General features: G+C 31.7%; 2 protein-coding genes and 1 long non-coding RNA gene across 5 annotated transcripts in view; all 3 read right to left on the bottom strand.

Moving 5' to 3' along the window:
* The window catches only part of LOC143053462 (polyhomeotic-like protein 1), a 181488-nt gene that overhangs the window by 19782 nt on the left and 141827 nt on the right, over nt 1-19879 (bottom strand). The window lies entirely within an intron of this gene.
* On the bottom strand, nt 4651-7173 carry LOC143053467 (uncharacterized). Its single transcript, XR_012971361.1, has 2 exons — nt 7072-7173; nt 4651-4772 (listed from the first exon to the last, which is right to left on the bottom strand). It is a non-coding gene; the product is annotated as an uncharacterized LOC143053467 (long non-coding RNA).
* Nucleotides 10646-16006, bottom strand: LOC143053456 (uncharacterized). The gene is made up of 6 exons (XM_076226243.1): nt 15845-16006; nt 14628-14801; nt 14022-14107; nt 13344-13435; nt 11994-12103; nt 10646-11336 (listed from the first exon to the last, which is right to left on the bottom strand). Exons 1-6 carry the CDS (start codon nt 15896-15898, stop codon nt 11022-11024), a joined length of 831 nt encoding a protein of 276 aa, XP_076082358.1. The 5' UTR covers nt 15899-16006; the 3' UTR covers nt 10646-11021.

The raw sequence follows: 19879 nt of genomic DNA, 5'->3' as shown, positions 1-19879 counted from the left end.
AATGACAATAACACAAGAATACACAAATGACAATAACACAAGAATACACAAATGACCAGAACACAAGAATACATAAATGACAATAACACAAAAATACACAAATGACAATAACACAAGAATACACAAATGACAATAACACAAGAATACACAAATGACCAGAACACAAAAATACACAAATGACAACAACACAAATGACAACAACACAAGAATACAGAAATGACAATAACACAAGAATACACAAATGACCAGAACACAAGAATACACAAATGACAATAACACAAGAGTACACAAATGACAATAACACAAAAATACACAAATGACCAGAACACAAGAATACACAAATGACCATAACACAAGAATACACAAATGACAATGACACAAGAATACACAAATGACAACAACACAAATGACAATAACACAAGAATACACAAATGACAACAACACAAATGACAATAACACAAGAATACACAAATGACAATAACACAAAGATACACAAATGACCAGAAGACAAGAATACACAAATGACCAGAACACTAGAATACACAAATGACAATAACACAAGAATACACAAATGACAATAACACAGGAATACACAAATGACCAGAACACAAGAAAACACAAATGACCATAACACAAGAATTCACAAATGACAATAACACAAGAATACACAAATGACAATAACACAATAATGCAACGACAAAGTATAAGTACCGAACCATGCTAGTTGGATGTAAATAAAAACTTGTCTTAAACGTAAGGGTTATCAATTTACCATTTACAAAAGACACATACTGAACTACTGTAACACTTTATTAAGATGAAAAGTCCATACCAAGACTCTATTCTTGAAAACCATCATGTATCAGTTGTCAATATTTATCATCAAGATAGTGGTATCTTCCGATAAATGTTTTTTTTTTTAAAGGAGGAGACGTTCCTTGACATAACCCTGATTCACACTCATTATTCTCAGACACCGGTGATGTTTTATAAAGTATGAATAGTAGCTGTTAACGCTCGAATACCGAATAAGCTTTAAAATGTATAACCCATATGCAAGTGCATCGTGTATAATGCCACTAAGTTGTGGGGAAGTAATAATTTGAAATTAAAATCGTCTTGCTTGTCATATTCCGGTATTGATATAAACGATTACGTCAAATATGAGGTATGGACTGCTAATGTCAACTACTGTGGATTCGGTTATTTTTGTGTGTGCTGGTTTTCTTGGATTATGGAAAACTAACATGTTTGTGAATGTTGGATTTCGTGGTTTTGCCTAAGTTTGCATACACGCCTGTAGAAAATATGTCACTCAATGAACATTTAATTTCGTGGTTGACCTGTACCAAAGAAATCCACGAAAAATGGTATCCAACAATTTATAACGAATCTACGTACAGTATGATAAAAATGCACATATCAGAGGTTTTTGTTAAGTATTCTTCTAAATCCAAGCCAACAATGCTTGATTATAGTTAAACACTATCGATAAAAGAATATTGGTGTAACTGTATGATACAGTAGAAACACTGGCAGTATTAACCAACTTATACTACATGTGAAATGTCCTATTATTGTGAATACCTTCAAATTATCAAAATACTTCTATTGGAATTGTGTTACCTTGAGAGCGTGAATAGAAACTCAAATTCAAATCTTAATTAATTAATGTACGCTAAGTATTGTTTACGATGGTTGCTGTTAATTGTTTCATTTTCCCATCTATGTAGCTCTTCCTTGATTTGTCAAACGATATGGTTAGTATTTCCTGGGAATGAGACACCTTATAGGTCAACGTGTTACCCCCTCCGAAATTAAAAAAAAAACATGTTTTGTGAAATAAATCTGAGTGTGTTATTAAAAATAATAATATTAGACAGAGAGACTACATTACATGGAGGTTGAAGTTTCAATAAATGTTTCTGCAACAACCTTCTTTTAATAATGCAAGGATTTATTTTTATAAGTACAAAGTTGACCATAACGTTCGATTTAAAATGACTTATACTTTGTTCAATGATAATAGCTACCACAACGAAGATATGATGACGTGGTGTAGATTATATAAACACTTATTAAAAATTTCAGAACAATCAGCTCATATCACGAGTTATAGTATTATTCAATTATGGCCTGTAGAAAAGGTGAATATCCAAAATGATCAACACGAGAAGGTTATTTCAATGAGGACTCAACTTTTAAGGGTAGACAATTTTGGATATTCATTGCTTCTGTATGGCCACATTTGTTTTATTATACCAAACTAACAGCGCCAGGCTATTATCAAATATTGAAAAACACTTAAAAATTCGTTTAAAAATCAAAAACTAAAAAGCTTATCCGCTAGTGTTAATTTTAAGGGTTAATCTTCCTTCCAAGCAATTGAATGAAAATTAACCGGATAATTCAATGTCACGTGATTTCGTTTTACCAAAAATGATTGTTTGTAATAAATGTTAGGTATAATAAATATAATTATAACGTTGATAAAATTTGAATGTTTTCATGATCAATATTTATACCGAACTTTAGCGAGATGCAACAAATTTCCCAAACTAAAGCTACTCTTCAAATGGGCATTGCTGATGACATAGTTCATTATTTTAATTATAAAACAATTTATCAAAAATTCAGTGTTATCAAACCAACAACTTGCTTTTCAAATACAAACTGTATGACACCAGTTGTAGCAAACATTGGAAACAGTTATGTTACAGTAGTTTTACGAACGTAAACATCATTGATTGATTATCATGTAATACAGGTATCGTATAACAGATAACTAGTATGACGGTAACATAGTGTAACTGATGTGTACATGTACATGTGTGTTGTACTTGACATAAGCATGCAGACTAATGATACTTATACTAGAAACTGCATACCCTTACAGCATGTTGGTTTATCTTTGTTTTTCGGTGGAGTTTGTGTTTTTCGATTCATATAATTTTGTATATTTTTTTCTTATTTTTTTTATTTTTCTTATGCCATTTTTGTATATTCTTACCGAAATCTCTTCTTGTGTAAAATAACAACATTTCGACTGTATTACAGTCAAAATTTGATAAAGCGTCTTGTCATAATGTGAAAAAATGTTAATGTGTCTAATCGGTCTTTTTAAATATTAGTCAAATCTACGTAATTGATCCATTTTACACACGATTTTAAAGTCAACTGTACAAAAAACATAGCAGAAATACTACCACATATGGGATTTTTAAGGGCATACGATACAGTTACAGGGAAGGTAATGACGTTGCTAACATAAAATGTTATTTTCGCGACGTCAAACTATGACATATCGAGAAAAGATGCATTTTTCGTCTGATTGTTATCATTCAAACTGATTTAATTTGAAAACTAGTGCATGGACCCCTATTTTTTAAAACAGCAATTTGTTTCGTTTTGCAAGGAGATTATGTGACCCAAATTTTATAAAACTGTAAATAGCGCCATTTTTTTATTTTAACAAACATGCAGCAAAAAATGACGTTTTTTCCTTTATTCATGAACATTTGATAAATATAGAGTTATTTCGGAATAAAAAATGCATAATTTTTAATGATACTTATAAAATACAGAAATTACCGATTATTTAACAAAAAACCATTTGTGTTTATCTTTTAAAACAAAAAGTTGTGTCTTTCTTTCGAAAAAGAAAATACGGACACAAATCTGAATTTTGAGCAAATATACCAAATTTTTACCTCTTTTTACTCAAAAAGTAGCACATGAAGGTATATTTTTTATTACATATTTGATTTAATCAGGCAAAAAATAGCCTATATGCCAACTTTCATCATCTTGTAAATACATGTACAAAACTGTATCGTATGCCCTTAAACCATGTTTTTCAACTTTCTACTCTGAGTTAACAATCGGATGATAATCATCGTAATGATGGGAGGGTTGCATTGATAAAGTAAGGTTAAAAAAGTAGCCCATGTAGTATCTTTGGCATGCAAAACACATAACTGTATTTGAGCATTTTCTTTTTCTGAAACTTTTTTTCGTGTTTTCTGTCTTAAATACAAGCTTTAAAAAGTTTCTACTTTTAGTGAATCTCCGAGACGTAAATATTTACAAATTGAAAATCCTTGTTTACATGTTGAAAAAAGCTGATATTTCTTATAATATATCGGTTTATGACAACATATCAGCGGTCAATGCAGTAAAATCTCATACACTTTATATTAAAAATGTTAAGTCATTTTCTGCTGTTTTGAAAATATACCTTGTTAAAGATAAGATGAACAAGAGATGGAAAGTGCCAGAAATGTACCACTCAACATTGTCACAGTCTTAACTTACAACTATTACAGCTGCCAATTTTTGATGGTCTTACACTAACACATAATATTTGAAACTGTAAAAGGTAAAACTATTTTCTATTAAAACTGATACATGGTTTTCTGAGACAAAAGCTCTGATTTTTTTTAATAGCGATTCTATCAACCTCTTACTTGATAGTAGTGTTTGGTTCAGTCATTTCAATAACATTATTATTAGTTTGTAAAGTATGATAACAAAAAGTACCTAAGCCAAGTGATGCACTCCAATTGGTAACTAGCTCGTCTACTTGTATTTCATAAACTTTGTCATTCACTAATGGTGTGTTTGTAAAACAATACCATCAGCAAATGTTTCGGTTGGATTTAATCGCTTTGCAGTGGTACAATTGTTTTCCAGGGAAATGTTTTCAGCACAGATACGATGAAACTTCCACATTTCTTGTTAAGTTGTTTGTTCAATTTGCTTACTTCAACCATCTGTAATAGACAATGAGTTCCATGTTAACAATATGGAAGAAAGTAATTATACTTTTTGCATTCGTAAGATACAAAGAGATAACATATCTAACTACGGGACAGGACGTCCGATCGCGAGATTCGTCATTTAGTTTCATTATTATCTTCATCAAAGGTCCGTATTGTCCAAATTTGATGTTGATTTGGTAGCAGTGACAGTTTTTCTCGTTTTTCTCAAATCTATTTCTTGCTCATATCAATGTTACGCTACATTCTTCCAAAGTATACAAGTTTCTTAAATAGTTTCTTAATCCTTCCTAATGAAAGCTCAAATATTGGAAGTGTCGAAAAATCAACGTAGCAATTCGCATTAAAAAGCCAAAACAAAAAGACAAAGTGAAACGGAAAATTTCTAATGATTTGTAATGATGATGTAGAATCAAGAGAACAGTTCAGCTGTTTCTTACACGTAATTCTAATAAGAAAGCAACTAATACAATTTAAATAAAATACAAATAATTGTATTTTTGAATTTGATTGAGGAAAACAAATATTCATTTCTATAAGTAAAGATAGATACATATCAAACATATCATAACTAAAACAGATTGTAATATTCATATGAAGTTACTTTAAAATTAAGCATAACATGAACATACTCTGATTTTCATGAGGTTTCTCGTATTCGTGGTTAATTGCTTTGTGAAGATTCTAACTGAGCTAAACTTGATTTGACTTTTACTTTATTATCATTACTACAATGTTATAAATAAAAAAATATGATTCATTGGAGATTTTGGTATATTATGAATATGCAAATAATTTACATTGAAATACAATATGTAAGTGCGACATAGAAAAACATTTAGTACGAGTTCGTTTGTCGGTTGTCATCACGAGTTTTAACTTTTTAACAGTAGGGTATATGATGTTTTCTTAAAATGATCACATTCTGGTGTCATTTTAAGATACTAATTATCGTGTTTAAAACACCATTACGCTTTTCTACATTTTGAATTAATGTCTAATGTTTCTTTGTATATATGTTATGGTAAAAGCCGAAGATATAAGAATATTAAACGAAACAGAAACGTGCGCAGAGTGTAGAATTTAAGGGAGTATCTTCTCGGTTTCAAAATAATTAGTTTTTCAAAGTACTAGCATTATTGATAGGGGATGAATAAAGAAATCAAAAGAGCAAAAACAAATATATAGGTAACCGTGCTCGTTGACATGTTTAAGTCCTCAAAATAACTAAAATTTATCATTACACTTGTAAAAGAATTCTACAAAGAAAATTAGGGGTCTCCTGGCAAAATTTGTTACGGCATTAAAATGAAAAAAACCAGAGGATTCTGAAAATCTGACCAAAATTCCAAAACTAGACAAGCGAGTTTCCTTAAGAGACGTTTCTAATAGTAAAGAAAAAACACATTTCTTATTGATTTGTTTCCTTTTTTGCGGAAAAAGTATGGGATAAATTCCCCTAACTTGTTTTCACACTTTTTATTAAAGAAGTTAAGCTTATCTTCCTTTTTAAGACGCATGTTATGTGTTTTCCTTGTATATATGTTATATCAAAAGCCGTCATCAATCTCGAAGATAACAGAATATAAAACAAAACAGAAAAGTGCGCGGACAGCTGAATGTAATAGACGTTTGTAATAATAAAAACAAAGCGTATTTATTATTGATTTGCTTTCTTGTTTAGTGGAAAAAGTATGGGATAGATTCCCCTAAATTTATTTTGCACTTTTTCCATTTTAAATAAAAACTAATTTACTGAAATCATAGTATCGAAGATATATATGTATATTTCTTTGGTCGGGTTTTTGTCTCTTTGACACATTCTCCATTGCCATTCATTTTTTGTTTAATTTTGAAGTAGTATAGCTTACCTTCCTTATTCAGACGCATAACTATGGTTCCAACCGCAATTTAACAGACTTATAGTCAAACATGAACAATAGGTTTAAACGAATAAGGTAGAAAGAAGTTGATCTTCATATATCGGCTTACCGATACGTGTTTATTCATTATGACTGCTCTTTGAAATGTTCACACCTTTGATAATTCAGTTATTGTCATTTAAAAAGTTCTGTTATTATTGTTGTTTGTAAATTGCTCTGTTATGAACTAAGTTATTAGTTTCCTCGATAAAATTGTTTCATATTTTTTGTGTCAGTTTGTTATAAAACCTGTTATTTCATTATTCTTAAGATCGTCTCTTAAATCACGGATATATTACCATCCCAACATGGTAAATACATTTTAAAAGCACATGTTTACATGTCAGATTGATAAAAATAAATATAAATACCTGATATTTTCCTGAATTGCAAGTAGTTATTATAACAAAATGGACGTTATTTGTTCAGATAGTGTAACCAGGAAGGAAAAAGGTGTAACTAATAAACAAGTCACGGTTACCTGTATGACAGTTGAACGAACATTTAAAATAGATAATGCATTACTAGTGTACTATTTTTCTCATTTTGACATTTTGGAGATTTTTACAGCTTGCAATACGCAGATATGTTTGCTCATTTTGAGGGCATAATCGTGTGTCGTCTGTCCATTTCAATTCTTCGTAAATATGTAACTACACAATATAAACTTTTTTACCGCTATATCTATGTATAGCTAGAATACACAATTTTATCAGTCATAGTCATGCTTGGTAATTCAGTTCAGGAGCGATAAGCGCTGTCAAATGTATTTATAGCTGGACAAATAAAATGTATCAAACACTGTTATAAACTAACATTGACCAGACATTAACAATTTAAAACGTTACACAAACATGTCCACAATATGCACATAAAATTGAGAAAGGAAATGGGGAATGTGTCGAAGCGACAACAATTCGACCATATAGCAGATAACAGCCGAATGCCACCACTGGATCTTCAATGTAGCGGGAATTCCCGCACCCGTAAGTGTACTTAAGCTGGCCCCTAAAAATATGTATACTAGTACTCCGAATTATACACAAGAAACTAAAATTAAAAATCATTCAAGACTAACAAAGGACAGAGACTCCGGACTTATGACAGGGGCAAAATTGCGGCGGGGTTTAACATGTTTATTAGATCTCAACCCACCCCCTATACCTCTAGCTCATGTAGAAAAGTAAATGCATAACAATACGCACATTAAAATTCAGTTTAAGTTTTATATAAATATTAACAGACTACTAGCAGTCAACTGACATGCAAGCTCCAGACCTCAACTAAACTGATTAAAAGATTATGTCTTCATCATATGAATATCAGGCACAATCCCTTCCGTTAGGGGTTTAGTACTATCATAAAATATATGAGAAGAAAATAACCCGTGTCATGCCAACAACTGTTTTTTTTTAAATAAATGTGTTTAGTTCCCATGCAAAGACCCTATAAGTAAATCAATATTAAAGCCAAAATATGCAATCTTTAATGACCTGACAACAGTATCGTAACTATATCCCTTCTTAATAAGTCTGTTTAAAGGTTTTGTAAGTTTTTGAGGTGAATACTGACACCTTTGTGCTTTATAAAGAATATTTCCATAAAAAATTGGATGTGAAATACCTGAACGTATAAGAAGTCTGCACATGTTGAGCTACATTTACGAATGATGTCCTTATACCGATGATAAAATTTAGTAAATGTTTTGACCAGTTTGTGATATCGAAAACCCTGGTGTAATAATTTTTTCAGTAATACATAAATTTATCTCGCTAAAATCAAATACGTTTTTATATACACGAGCGAATCGTACAAGTTGAGATATATAAGCACCATGTTCATTTACTGGTAACATTCCAAAATTATGTCGCTGTGAGATGTAACACAGAGAGCATAACTGGGAACCAGTATGTAAACAAAATTAATTTTCTATGAATATTCAAATTTTCCCCAAAACACCAGAATTATAGCCTTAAAAAATCACTGTGTGTACTCTAAGTTTTTCTTTACTGTACATTTTATACCCCCTCCCCTGTTTCAATGTTTTAAATCATTTGAAAACAAGACTTAAATCATTGCCAGCTTACCCTATTTGCATATTTTCTGATAAAAAAAATGCCTAGAATCTGTTTAATACTGATTTGATAACACATTGAATTCATATCAAAATACTATAAATGTTATAGTTCAAACATATTTTATTGTCCAAAAAAACATTGACAATAGGATTGGACACAAGTTTTGCAACTTAGAACGTCTTCTCCATTACATACAAATAATACATATCCGAACAAATATGAAATACATAATAATAACATCATAAACAATATTAATATGAAGACATGAAATTAACAAGAATTTATCACTGCATGAAATGATGCATTTATTAGAAAATTATATCCATATAAAAGCTAATATATATTTAAAATTTCAAAACTTATCATTAGTATAATCCATTTGAAAATATCTTATTTACACCGTATTTACTTTAAGTTTAATATAACCAATAAACTTTTAAGAATAAACCCAATTTACATATACTTTTAAAGTTGTATAAATCTAAAATTTATTTTCTTTTAAATTACGGTAAACCTATTTAAATGAGAAATTTAAATTAGGGAAAATTTAAGTAAATTTAATAAAATTTGAAATTTAAAGCAGAACAAATGTCTTTATTTTTCTGATTTAAACCATTTACTGTGAATTAAATTTAAAGTTTACAAATGTAATAATTAAAATAAACTTTTTATATACTAAATTAAATATTGTTAAATTTTCGTAAATTTGAAAATTATTCATATGTAATTGCCATTAAATTTAATATTTAATATCAATTTATTACCCGCAATAAACTGTTCCAAATGTTCTAAGTAACTTCTTTCTTCCTTTTTTTGTTTGTTTGTTTGTTTGTTTGTTTGTTTGTTCGTTTTTTATTTTTTTTTTTCGATTGTTATAAGCGTTAAAAAGGGGAAAGGGTGTGTGCAAATATGTTGATAGTTTGATGATTTACAAATCTACAAGATTCACAATTAACAAGAGTGTTTGTATTTTTATAAAGATGGTTAGGTGAGACTTAGGCCATTACCTTATGCACAAATTTGCTGTACCATATGGCTGTAAAAGTTTCAAGCTTCAGGTGTATCTTGACTTGCTACATGCCTTTATGTCATTTATCGTTTTTTGTTCCGTAATGAGGTAAAAAAGAAAAAAAAGAACTGCATTTTGCTTCTAATATTCTTAACGCTAAAAAAACGTTAAAAAGGACACCGGCACTTTGACTCAGCACAAGGTAATTCGATCAATCAGTAATCAGAAGACTCTGGACTATGAATCTTAGAAAAGACTGCCCTGAGAATATTTTCACATCAAACAATTAGAATCAAGAAATTGCAACGATAAACACCAAAATCGAGCAGCACACCTCATAGTCCAGATACTCAAGAAGTACATTTTTTTACAATATAAAACTCTGAAATTATATTTTTCTTACTTACACAAGAAGTCCCGGGAAACAAGTTATTTACAAGTATAAATAATAAAGTTAATACATTTTATGTGGTCATATTCTTTATTATGCACATTCAAATAGCTACATGTACATGTTTGAAGAAGTGTTACATATTCGGCATCACATTCTGATCAAACCTTATTTTGATAAATAAAAATCTAGACAAACTGAAAACGTGTTCTTTATACTTCTATATTAATTTTTTACATTAAATTTAGGATTTCTTTTTTTCGAGAAGTCAGCGTATTGATGACATGTACATATATGTTCATTGATCGCCATACCCTGTTCCTCGTGAGAAGGGGCATCCAGGATAAGCAAATCTATTTATAAAAACCACAAAAATAAATGTAAAGAATTTTGAGAATTGATTAATAGTTTTAGTGGACAAAAATAAGAAGACAAACAAATGAATAACAAATCATAATCAATGACATACACATGCTACATTTCATTTAAAAATAAACATGTACATTATTGAAAGAATAAGCGAACAAAAGTTTACAAAAAATAAACAATTGTGTACAAAAGTGAAAATATGCTTGTGTGCGGCGCGTGCGTGTCAATCCGCCGCTTCCCTATCCCACCAAGCATATCAAATGGTTTTAAGTTAAGGGAGAATGACCCGTGGTTCTTTACATGTTTAGCTGAAACTGAATATAAACACAATTTAACAAAATAAAACGAGACGACAACATACGTTCAAATTAATTCGTCGTAATAAGTTAAACAAGACCATATATGTATGCCAAAATGTTTATTAGTACATGTACATGTATCTGAAATGACTGATGGTCAAAACTCCATATCACCTTAGCCAAACATCCACTCCAGTCCCTTGGGCTTTTTGGGACACGGTCTATCTGATGGCTCCCCGACTGTTCTTTTGGATTTTAATCTCTTTCCCTGAGCATTTAACGTACGATCGTATTTTCTATCCAAACGCTGTATCAGCTGTTTAAACTCTGTCGACACCCACGACAGAGGACGTGTAACGAAGATAGAATCGTCCTCAGAATCGGAATCTTCTGAGGACATGGTTTCAATCTCCAATGCTTTCATGAACCTTTCCTCCTCCTTTGGGTCAATTTTTCTTTCTTTTAGGGTTCTTCTTCGGTTGATAAGTTTCTGAAAAAAGACACATATGTACAGTATACCTTAAATGTTAAACTCAGAAGATGGTGAAATAAAAATTTAAATAAATACCACATGATGTATAATTTGGATTATTTCCCTTGCATTACTATCAACAAACGAAATTGAAATCGCTATAAATAACGAATAATTAAGTATTGGTACCTTGTACAGTTGTTTTCGTATATAGCATAGGCGTATCATGGGGGTCCCTTAACTCGGATTTAAAATAACAGTGGGATTTTAGGGTCAAATGGGTCCGCCCTCTTCAACAGATTTTAAAAAAGGCGCTCTCCTTTTATTCCGAAAAATCCGGACCCGTCTCTGAATAAGCGATTTGTTAAAATGGTAATTTTCTCATTTACAAAAAAAATATATACAGACGAAAACCATGAATTAACCATAATATACGGAAAAGTTACATGAACCTTCAAATCTCTTAATCAAACTGCCTACAACAAATTGATTACGTTTAATTCATTTGAACTCATCAAAAGCATCAAACATCTCCTTACTGTTATATAAGTTTCAATGTGTCTTTAATCAATCTTTATTGAAATTCCTACATGTATCTTAAAAATAATTATCAGGCCGATGTTTATTCCTAATCCAGATGACTAAAACTGTCTCAAGTGTTAATTCAGTACATACCCTGTGTTTTCGGCCATAGAGAACCATTTTTCTATTATGTTCTTCCCTTTTCCCTGTTAACTCCATTATCTCCTTCTGTTTAACAGAATTGAAGTACGTTTCAACCCCACCTGCAGAAAAAAAAAAAGAACTATGTGAAAATATCAAACCTAAAATTAATACTTCACTGCCAAAGCATAAATGAAATAATAAAAAAAAAACAGAATAACGCCTTGAAAACCTGTACAGTTTGAAAGATAGGTCCATACATGTTACTCATTGATACACAAACTGAGGAGGGTTGGGATCCCGCCAACATTTCATGAGCCAGTGATTCATTGGTTTTCGTTTGTGTATATGTTACATATTTGTTTTTCGTTCATTTTCTGTACATAAATTAGGCTGTTTGTTTTTTCGTTTGAATTGTTATACATTGTCATTTCGGGGCCTTTTATAGCTGATTATGCGGTATGGGCCTTGCTCATTGTTGAAGTCCTGTGTCATTTTTGTCTCTAGTGGAAAGTTGTCTCATTTGCAATACCACATCTTCTTTTTTATATGAAGATACATTTTGATTTTAATTCTAAAATATGTAGATATAACCACCAATAAAATGATATCAGATATAATTTATATACATATATATGGTGTGTACAATTGTTTCGTAAAAAAACACTGCAAACCTTGAGAAGAATAATAGAAGATTTTTTTTTAAAGTTAAGACGCAAACAAACGCTTTCAACGACAGCTTTGGAAAAATTCTTAATGATATTCGAACATGCATATACTGATTAAAAAGTGAGAACATAAACTAAAAAAAATGAAAGAAACTGCGCTTCTATTGCTGTTTACCATCTCGACATCAAAGTGATGCCGTCAAGACAGAGCTAGCCGAATCTGAGGCAAAATCTTACTTCAAGTTTGAAACGGACCTTTTTTTTTCAACCAAATGACGGTCACGTGCCACATCTCAGAATTAAAAAAAGCGATGTAGTAATGACCAATTAATCTATTAGGGTAAAGAAAGAAATCGGATACTGTCATAAATTGACGGTCATTTGATATTCATGGAGGAATTTGGGGATGATCGAATCATTCTTTTTACTTTTTTTACTAAGCGCGTTTATTTGATATTGTTTTTGGTTTTTTTTTGTTGTTTTGTTTGTTTTGGTGTTTTTTGGTGTTTGGTTGGATTTTTTTTTGGAAAAAGGGGGGGGGGGGGTCGTTCGAAAAAACGTAATTCCCAATCCACCATACAATCATAAGTTTAAGAAAACAAGTGATAAAACGCATTGGATAGGTAACTTTGATCGTCTAACGACCGTTACAAAATATTATAAGTATAAGTGCTGCAGCTATAAATGTACTTACACCTGATCACGCCCTCTTCAACAGTTTGATGCTGACCCTTCACATAAATCAAAATCGCCTCTGTCATTGCTTTATTTTCTTCAGAATTGCATCTATGAATATAAGAATATGTTCATCATCAATTTCCTTTTTTTGAAACTAAACTCATATAGTTCGTTTATTATTACTTTAAACATACTTGTAACAGAAAGAAAAAATGTGAACTAGTCTTTCTTGTCCTTTATATTAAAAAAAAAAGAATTGTCACTATAGGTGCATTTACGTTGCACACAGGGGACACTTAATTAAAAGGCGGGCTATACAGTTCATAAAAGGCAGACACGTTTTGATTTGATAACAAAATATTTAAAAAAAATAAATTAAAAAAAATAACATCCATCCGGACATTGCTATACTTTTGTTTGGTTTGGCAACATATAGGTACAGCAACTTGGACGCAATAGAACGACCATAAACAATCGGTATCAACATCATTGAATGAGGAATCGGATGGTATATAATTTTTTTAATTTTTAATAAATGTGCCGCGTCAAGTCTAAGCCAGCAATTTCTCTGTTTTCTATAAGGAGTGTGCTCTTTCGTCCCACTGCACAAGCAAGTTCTTAAAAGGTCTTCAGATGTCAAAGTCATCTCGGACTAGGTATTCGATTGTTGTTATAAGATACATGTTATACTCACTTTAGTACTGTACCGGCTGCAGTTTTTGTGGTCCACTTTAACCCCTTTGTTGTCTTGTTATGTTTGTATCCGTCACGTACAGATTGCTGTAAAAAGTTTAAAGTAAACACTATTATATTTCGAATGATGAGTAATGTATCGAAAAAAACAAATGAAAACAAGTATGTTAATTGATTACACTGTATGCATACATGTATATTTGTTCCGGACCGTTCAATATATCATTGATTGTGGTAGTAAGTGTCACCTTTGGCGAGAGTACCAAAATAGTATTCAGATATACAATTAAACAAATATTTAATGTCAATTGTTCGATTGTTCATTGTATCCATCTAAAAGTAATTGTAATGATAACAATTTATAAAACTAAAAATAAAGATTGTGATAAATGGTTATATCGTACTGGACCATACGCGTATACTCATACGGTCCGACCGTACGCGTATGGTCGGGCCGTACGAGTATACGTATACGGTCCGGACCGTACACGTACGGTCCAAATACTCATATGGTCTGGAACATATTGATAACTGAATATTTGATTGGTTAAGGCTACTAGTTTATTCCAAGTGACATTAAATGAAACAACTGTAAGAAATGAAATACCTTTATATATGCAGGCACGTGAATCTCATTTTTACTTTTATTCAGCTGCTTTCCATTTTCTGGTCTTTTTTCCAAAGTTTTTAACATTGAAAGGCATTCTCCAACAAGGGCATTTTGTTTGACAAACTGTTCTTGTAAAAATGTCCTTTGATTGTCAAATAACTTCTCAAGTGTCTGAAAATACAAATATGTTGATATATTTAAACTATCATTGGTATAATTAATTCACCAATCATGTGTCAATTTATAGTATTGCACCGTGGATAAGACTTGAACATAATTATGATGATTGAAAGTCATCGAAAAAAAGAATAGCATGATATCTTAAAAATAACCATGTACACAACCCTATATATCGTCTACAAAAATTAAGCATAAATTGCGTTTTTTTAGTTTTGTTTGAAATACTGACAATTTCAATTTCGTGCAAGAAGAGATAATTCATATGACAATATGCACTTCGCTTTATTTCAGACAGGGCAAACAAACTGTGGCTGTGCAGTTTATGTATAATTCTTATTTTTTTTGAAAAAAACTTATAGATTAAATGTGCGACATAACCTTGTTAAATATAATATATGAAGGGGCTATATTTAAAATCGAACGTGTAATGCTTTCAAATAAAAGAAATAGATTTTCTCCAGCTTAGTTACTTACTTGCGAAAGACCTTTATGTATATATATATTGGCGTTTATACTAGCACTAAAGATAATACATTTTTTTAATCTTCAGGTGGTACCCAACACCTTGACTAATATTAATATTAATTTGGCTCGTTTAATTTTCATAGAATTTTGACAAAATGTTTACTTTGACCCTTTGACAAAAATTTGAATCCACCACTTTATAAGAAAATTTTCATTGGTTATATAGCAGTTTGACTAAGAAGCCTAATATTTCCTTAACAATACAAAGTGATTAAAACGTTTAACTGAATTTCAGAGTTATCTCCCTGTAGTATTAGGTACCACCTTAATCAAAGCATTCAAGGAACCGTAAAAGCTGTCTCATCAATCAAAATAAAATATCATTAAACTGATAAAAGTATCCTTATCAAATCTAAAATGGAAATAACCACGCCACAAAATGATAAAATTATATGATATCGCCTCATTCATGCCTATCAATTCCCAATCGTCATTTAATATCGTGGAAGTATGTCAATTTAATACTTCAATTGGGTACACACATGTTCATAAGTTATAAAGTAAAGTACCTTAATACACGAGCTGGATATACGTGTAGTGTTTTCTTGTTGCACTCTACCCATTAAAGGGGTACTGGTTTGTCGGGTATACGACCGAGGAGTATCTTGTGACCCTCCACAAGCACCTGACGAAACTGTGACTGGGCTATTTGCTATAACTGGACTCTCAACATGTTGCCTCCATATCTGTGCTGGACTTGGGCTTCTTCTTTGCTCAGGGACTTCTGAAGTCTGTGATGACTCAAGAAACAAATGCATGCTGCTGTCCCCAATATCCGGATCCTCATCAGAAGACATCAAAGAGTTGAAAGTTGACATTTTGAGGTATGTGCAAATCTTAGAATTCGGAGTTCGTGTTTAGAGAGTAAATTTTGATATAAATGAATATGTGTATAGCTTCTGATCTTTATAGCCAACTTGCAGTTGTTACAACTGCATGCCACATGACCAGAAAACAGATTTATCCTATGCAATTTACATTGATCTTCGATGACATCAAAGTTCTTCATCTCTATGTGTATAAGGGATCAAAGCTTTCGTGTTTGACATATTAACAAAAGCACTCCTCCTTTCTAGTTAGTCATACAATAGTTAGTGAATGGGACGGAGAAAATAATTATTTGCAACAATTGTGATAATGGTTCAGAAAGGAACTTCAAAATTAACATTGTGCTACTCATTTACAGATCAAAGTATTTGTATACATTGCATGAACAATATTGTTCAATTACCAGTTCAAGAAATCTTTCAATATTATCATGTATAGATATTTGACGGTTAAAAAAGAGACTGATTTATTATGATACATGTTTTTATCATTCATATACATTTGATATTTGATGATTATTTTCCTTTTTCTATCTTTCAGTAAATTAAGGTCGCATATTCAAAAGTGCGTAATCATCTCCATTTATTCATTTGATTATATTATGTACAATAATCAAGTTGAAAAAAATCAAAATTGTAACAGATGTTAAAAAAAAATAATAAACTATTTAAGGAACCGAGTTTTTTCCTAAACAATATTCTGGTCAAGCAGATGTCAAAAAAAATTTGAAAAAAAAAAATATTGATAGCGTAAAGGTGGGGTGGGGGGGGGATCTGACTCAGACAAAAAAAAAAACATCTCCCCTCCCTTTGAAGTTAAATGGTTGCTCCCTAAACACAAGTGTTACAAAGTTTACCATTACGAAATTAAAGGAATCGTTAACTTCATTTTGTTTTTATTGTTTCACTAGAACACATCCGCGATATCACAGGTCCGTGACTGAATTAAAGTATATAACTATGTGCAAGCCTTATTTTAGCCTGAATTTTTTGTATTGGTATTGTAATCTGAAAAAAAGTCATGCTGATTATAATATGCACAGTTTTCTATGCTTTCAAAATCTTTCTTGTTTGAACTTATCAATTATGGTAATAAGATAAGATAAGATAAGAATTTTATTAATCTAACCAAGAACCTATAAAGGGCATCATTTTACAACAAACAATATTATGACAATATGATTGGTAATATTAATTATGTGGAAAACAAAAGGGTCTGGAATGGTTAATAAACTTAAGTGTCTTATATTAGCTATATATAACCAGTTGAAGGACGCCTCCGGGTGCGCCATAGACGGATCAATAGGGAGGAGTCAGGGGGCCCGGGCCCCCCTTTCATGGGGGAACATTTGGTTGATTATAAAGGAAATCACTGAAGCATGGCTGGAGCCCCCCCCCCTGTTTAGGTCAGTCAGCACACCCCCCCCCCCCCTTTATGAAAAGTTCTGGATCCGCCACTGTGCTGGAGTTTCTCGATGCATTGAAGACCTATAGGTGACCTTCTGCTGTTGTCTGTTCCATGGTCGGGTTGTTGTCTCTTTGACACATTCCCTATTTCTATTCTCAAGTTTATCTATTACAAGACCTTCCTATAGAATTTATAGTTAACTTGTTCTAGTTCTGAACATGCATGAAACATTTGCAACAGGATGTTAAGCAACCAATAATCAATCTCATGCAAGTTTATACACAAAAAATGACAAAGGTCAACTGTTTCCCACACATAAGAAATATTATTTAAATTAAAGTCCTGACCGCAAAGACACCTCCAATATATGTATATCAACAGCCAGCAAAGTGATAACTTCCTAGCATTCAAACTGTAAGATAATTTACCCGGAACAGCTTTATACCCAAAATGGGACAGATGGACAGAAAGATAAAAGGACACAAGCAAAAATTGACCCCTGATAACTATGCTCGTCTTTATGTCTTTATAATGTATACTTTTCATTTGGTTTAGCTATATACAACTATATCGATGTAGTACAAAATTACTTTTAAACACGAATGTCTTAGCTATAGGAAACGACTATCGCCTCCGGGTGCGAGAATTTCTCGCTGCATTAAAAACCTGTTGGTGACCTTCTGCTGTTGTCTGCTCTATGGTCGGGTTGTTGTCTCTTTGACACATTTCCATTCTCAATTTTATTCAATTATAAGCAATAATGAAAATTGATAAATTAAGTTTAATTATTTTAAGGCCAAAGTTACCGGACCTAAGCCAAATTAAAATAGAACGGGGAAGTCATAAGAAACAAATATTATAAAAGCACATTTGTCTGTTATAAAACTCGTAAATGTCTATTTAAAAAGCTCAAATTTCTTATGAAAAAGCGCAAATGTCCTGCGCCGCATTGTATAGAAGATACATGTATGTCTGTCAGTTAAATAAATTCTGTGAAGGTTTAACAGAAATGCTGACGTTGAAAAAGAGAAAATAACCCCAAAAATGAATCTAAATGTTGATTACATCACTAGACATGCTAGATAAGGATTAGTTTTGTTACCTAATTTTATTTTACGGTTCAAAAGTGCACAAGTTTCAATCATACAAAAGAAACATGAGAAATACAGAGCGATTTGGAAACAATTAGAATTTATATAAATCCGTTCCTCAAAGAAGGATTGTTATGTCTAGATTTTGGCGACTTTAGTTGCAGTCAACAAATAGCAAATTGTAAAACTGCATGTACAGTAAATATTGAAATTGTTTGTGTTGGTTAGAGACACATTTGTAATGATGATGACTTGTAAACTAAGACCGTGTTCACACCAAACGCTATGCACAGTAAACATGTGTGGTCGGGTTGTTGTCTCTTTGACACATTCCCCATTTCCATTTTCAATTTTATTACACTTGGTTTAATGTAATGTACACTAGTTTCACATTAAATTTGTTCACATCTATACACCTTGTTTAGCTACCTGTACATAATATTTGTTCACACTTGTAAAATACATGTATATGTCATTTAGATGTTCATTACATAGAACCGTCCGAATTCAAATTTTCGAACAACTTTCTAGCAGTTAGGGAACGACCATTTGACTTTTAAAAAAAGGGGAGATGGATTTTCCCACAATTTGATTTTAAAAAATCGGATCATTCAGATGATAAGAATGAACAAATATTCTGATTCCAAAGTTTCCCCATACATTATAGTGTTAAATATTGAATTGGTACCATCGAAAAAAATAACTAATTATAAACTTTCGCGCGAGAAAAAATTCAGACTCAGAACCCCCCCCCCCCCTTTCCCCTTTATCTTAAAAGTTAAGGGGTTACTCCTTTAAAAAAGTCATTTTGGATGATTTGCAGTAATTTGAAGATGTCTCGATTATGCATTAAAAACGCAGACTCGCCATCAGCGTGCTTACAGACGAAGAAAAACAATTGCGATGTTAAGGATCACTACATTTCTCTGATTCCTTTCACGGATTTGGCTATACTTTTTGGACCTTTTGGATTATAGCTCGTCATCTTTTATATAAGCTTTGGATTTCAAATATTTTGGCCACGAGCATCACTGAAGAGACATGTATTGTCGAAATGCGAATCTGGTGCAAGAAAATTGGTACCGTTTATTTTATTACTACCACTGGGTCGATGCCTCTGCTGGTGGACTATTAGTCCCCGAGGGTATCACCAGCCCAGTAGCCAGTACTTCGGTACTGGCATGAAAATACGGATTTTTTGTGTTATCAAAATTTGCT

Source organism: Mytilus galloprovincialis, chromosome 12, assembly GCF_965363235.1.
Source record: "Mytilus galloprovincialis chromosome 12, xbMytGall1.hap1.1, whole genome shotgun sequence".
Lineage (NCBI taxonomy): Eukaryota > Metazoa > Mollusca > Bivalvia > Mytilida > Mytilidae > Mytilus > Mytilus galloprovincialis.
Note: the sequence above shows the minus strand (reverse complement) of the source record. Positions and strands in the feature narration are given on the sequence as shown.

Bases quoted from the DNA above. Each gene is read 5' to 3' on its own strand.
- LOC143053456 (XM_076226243.1), bottom strand. From the start codon at position 15,898: ATGGGTAGAGTGCAACAAGAAAACACTACACGTATATCCAGCTCGTGT. The intron at 14,802-15,844 runs GTACTTTACTTT...TTGTATTTTCAG, and splicing joins TATCCAGCTCGTGTATTAAG to ACACTTGAGAAGTTATTTGA. The intron at 13,436-14,021 runs GTGAGTATAACA...TTATATTCATAG, and splicing joins GCAGCCGGTACAGTACTAAA to ATGCAATTCTGAAGAAAATA.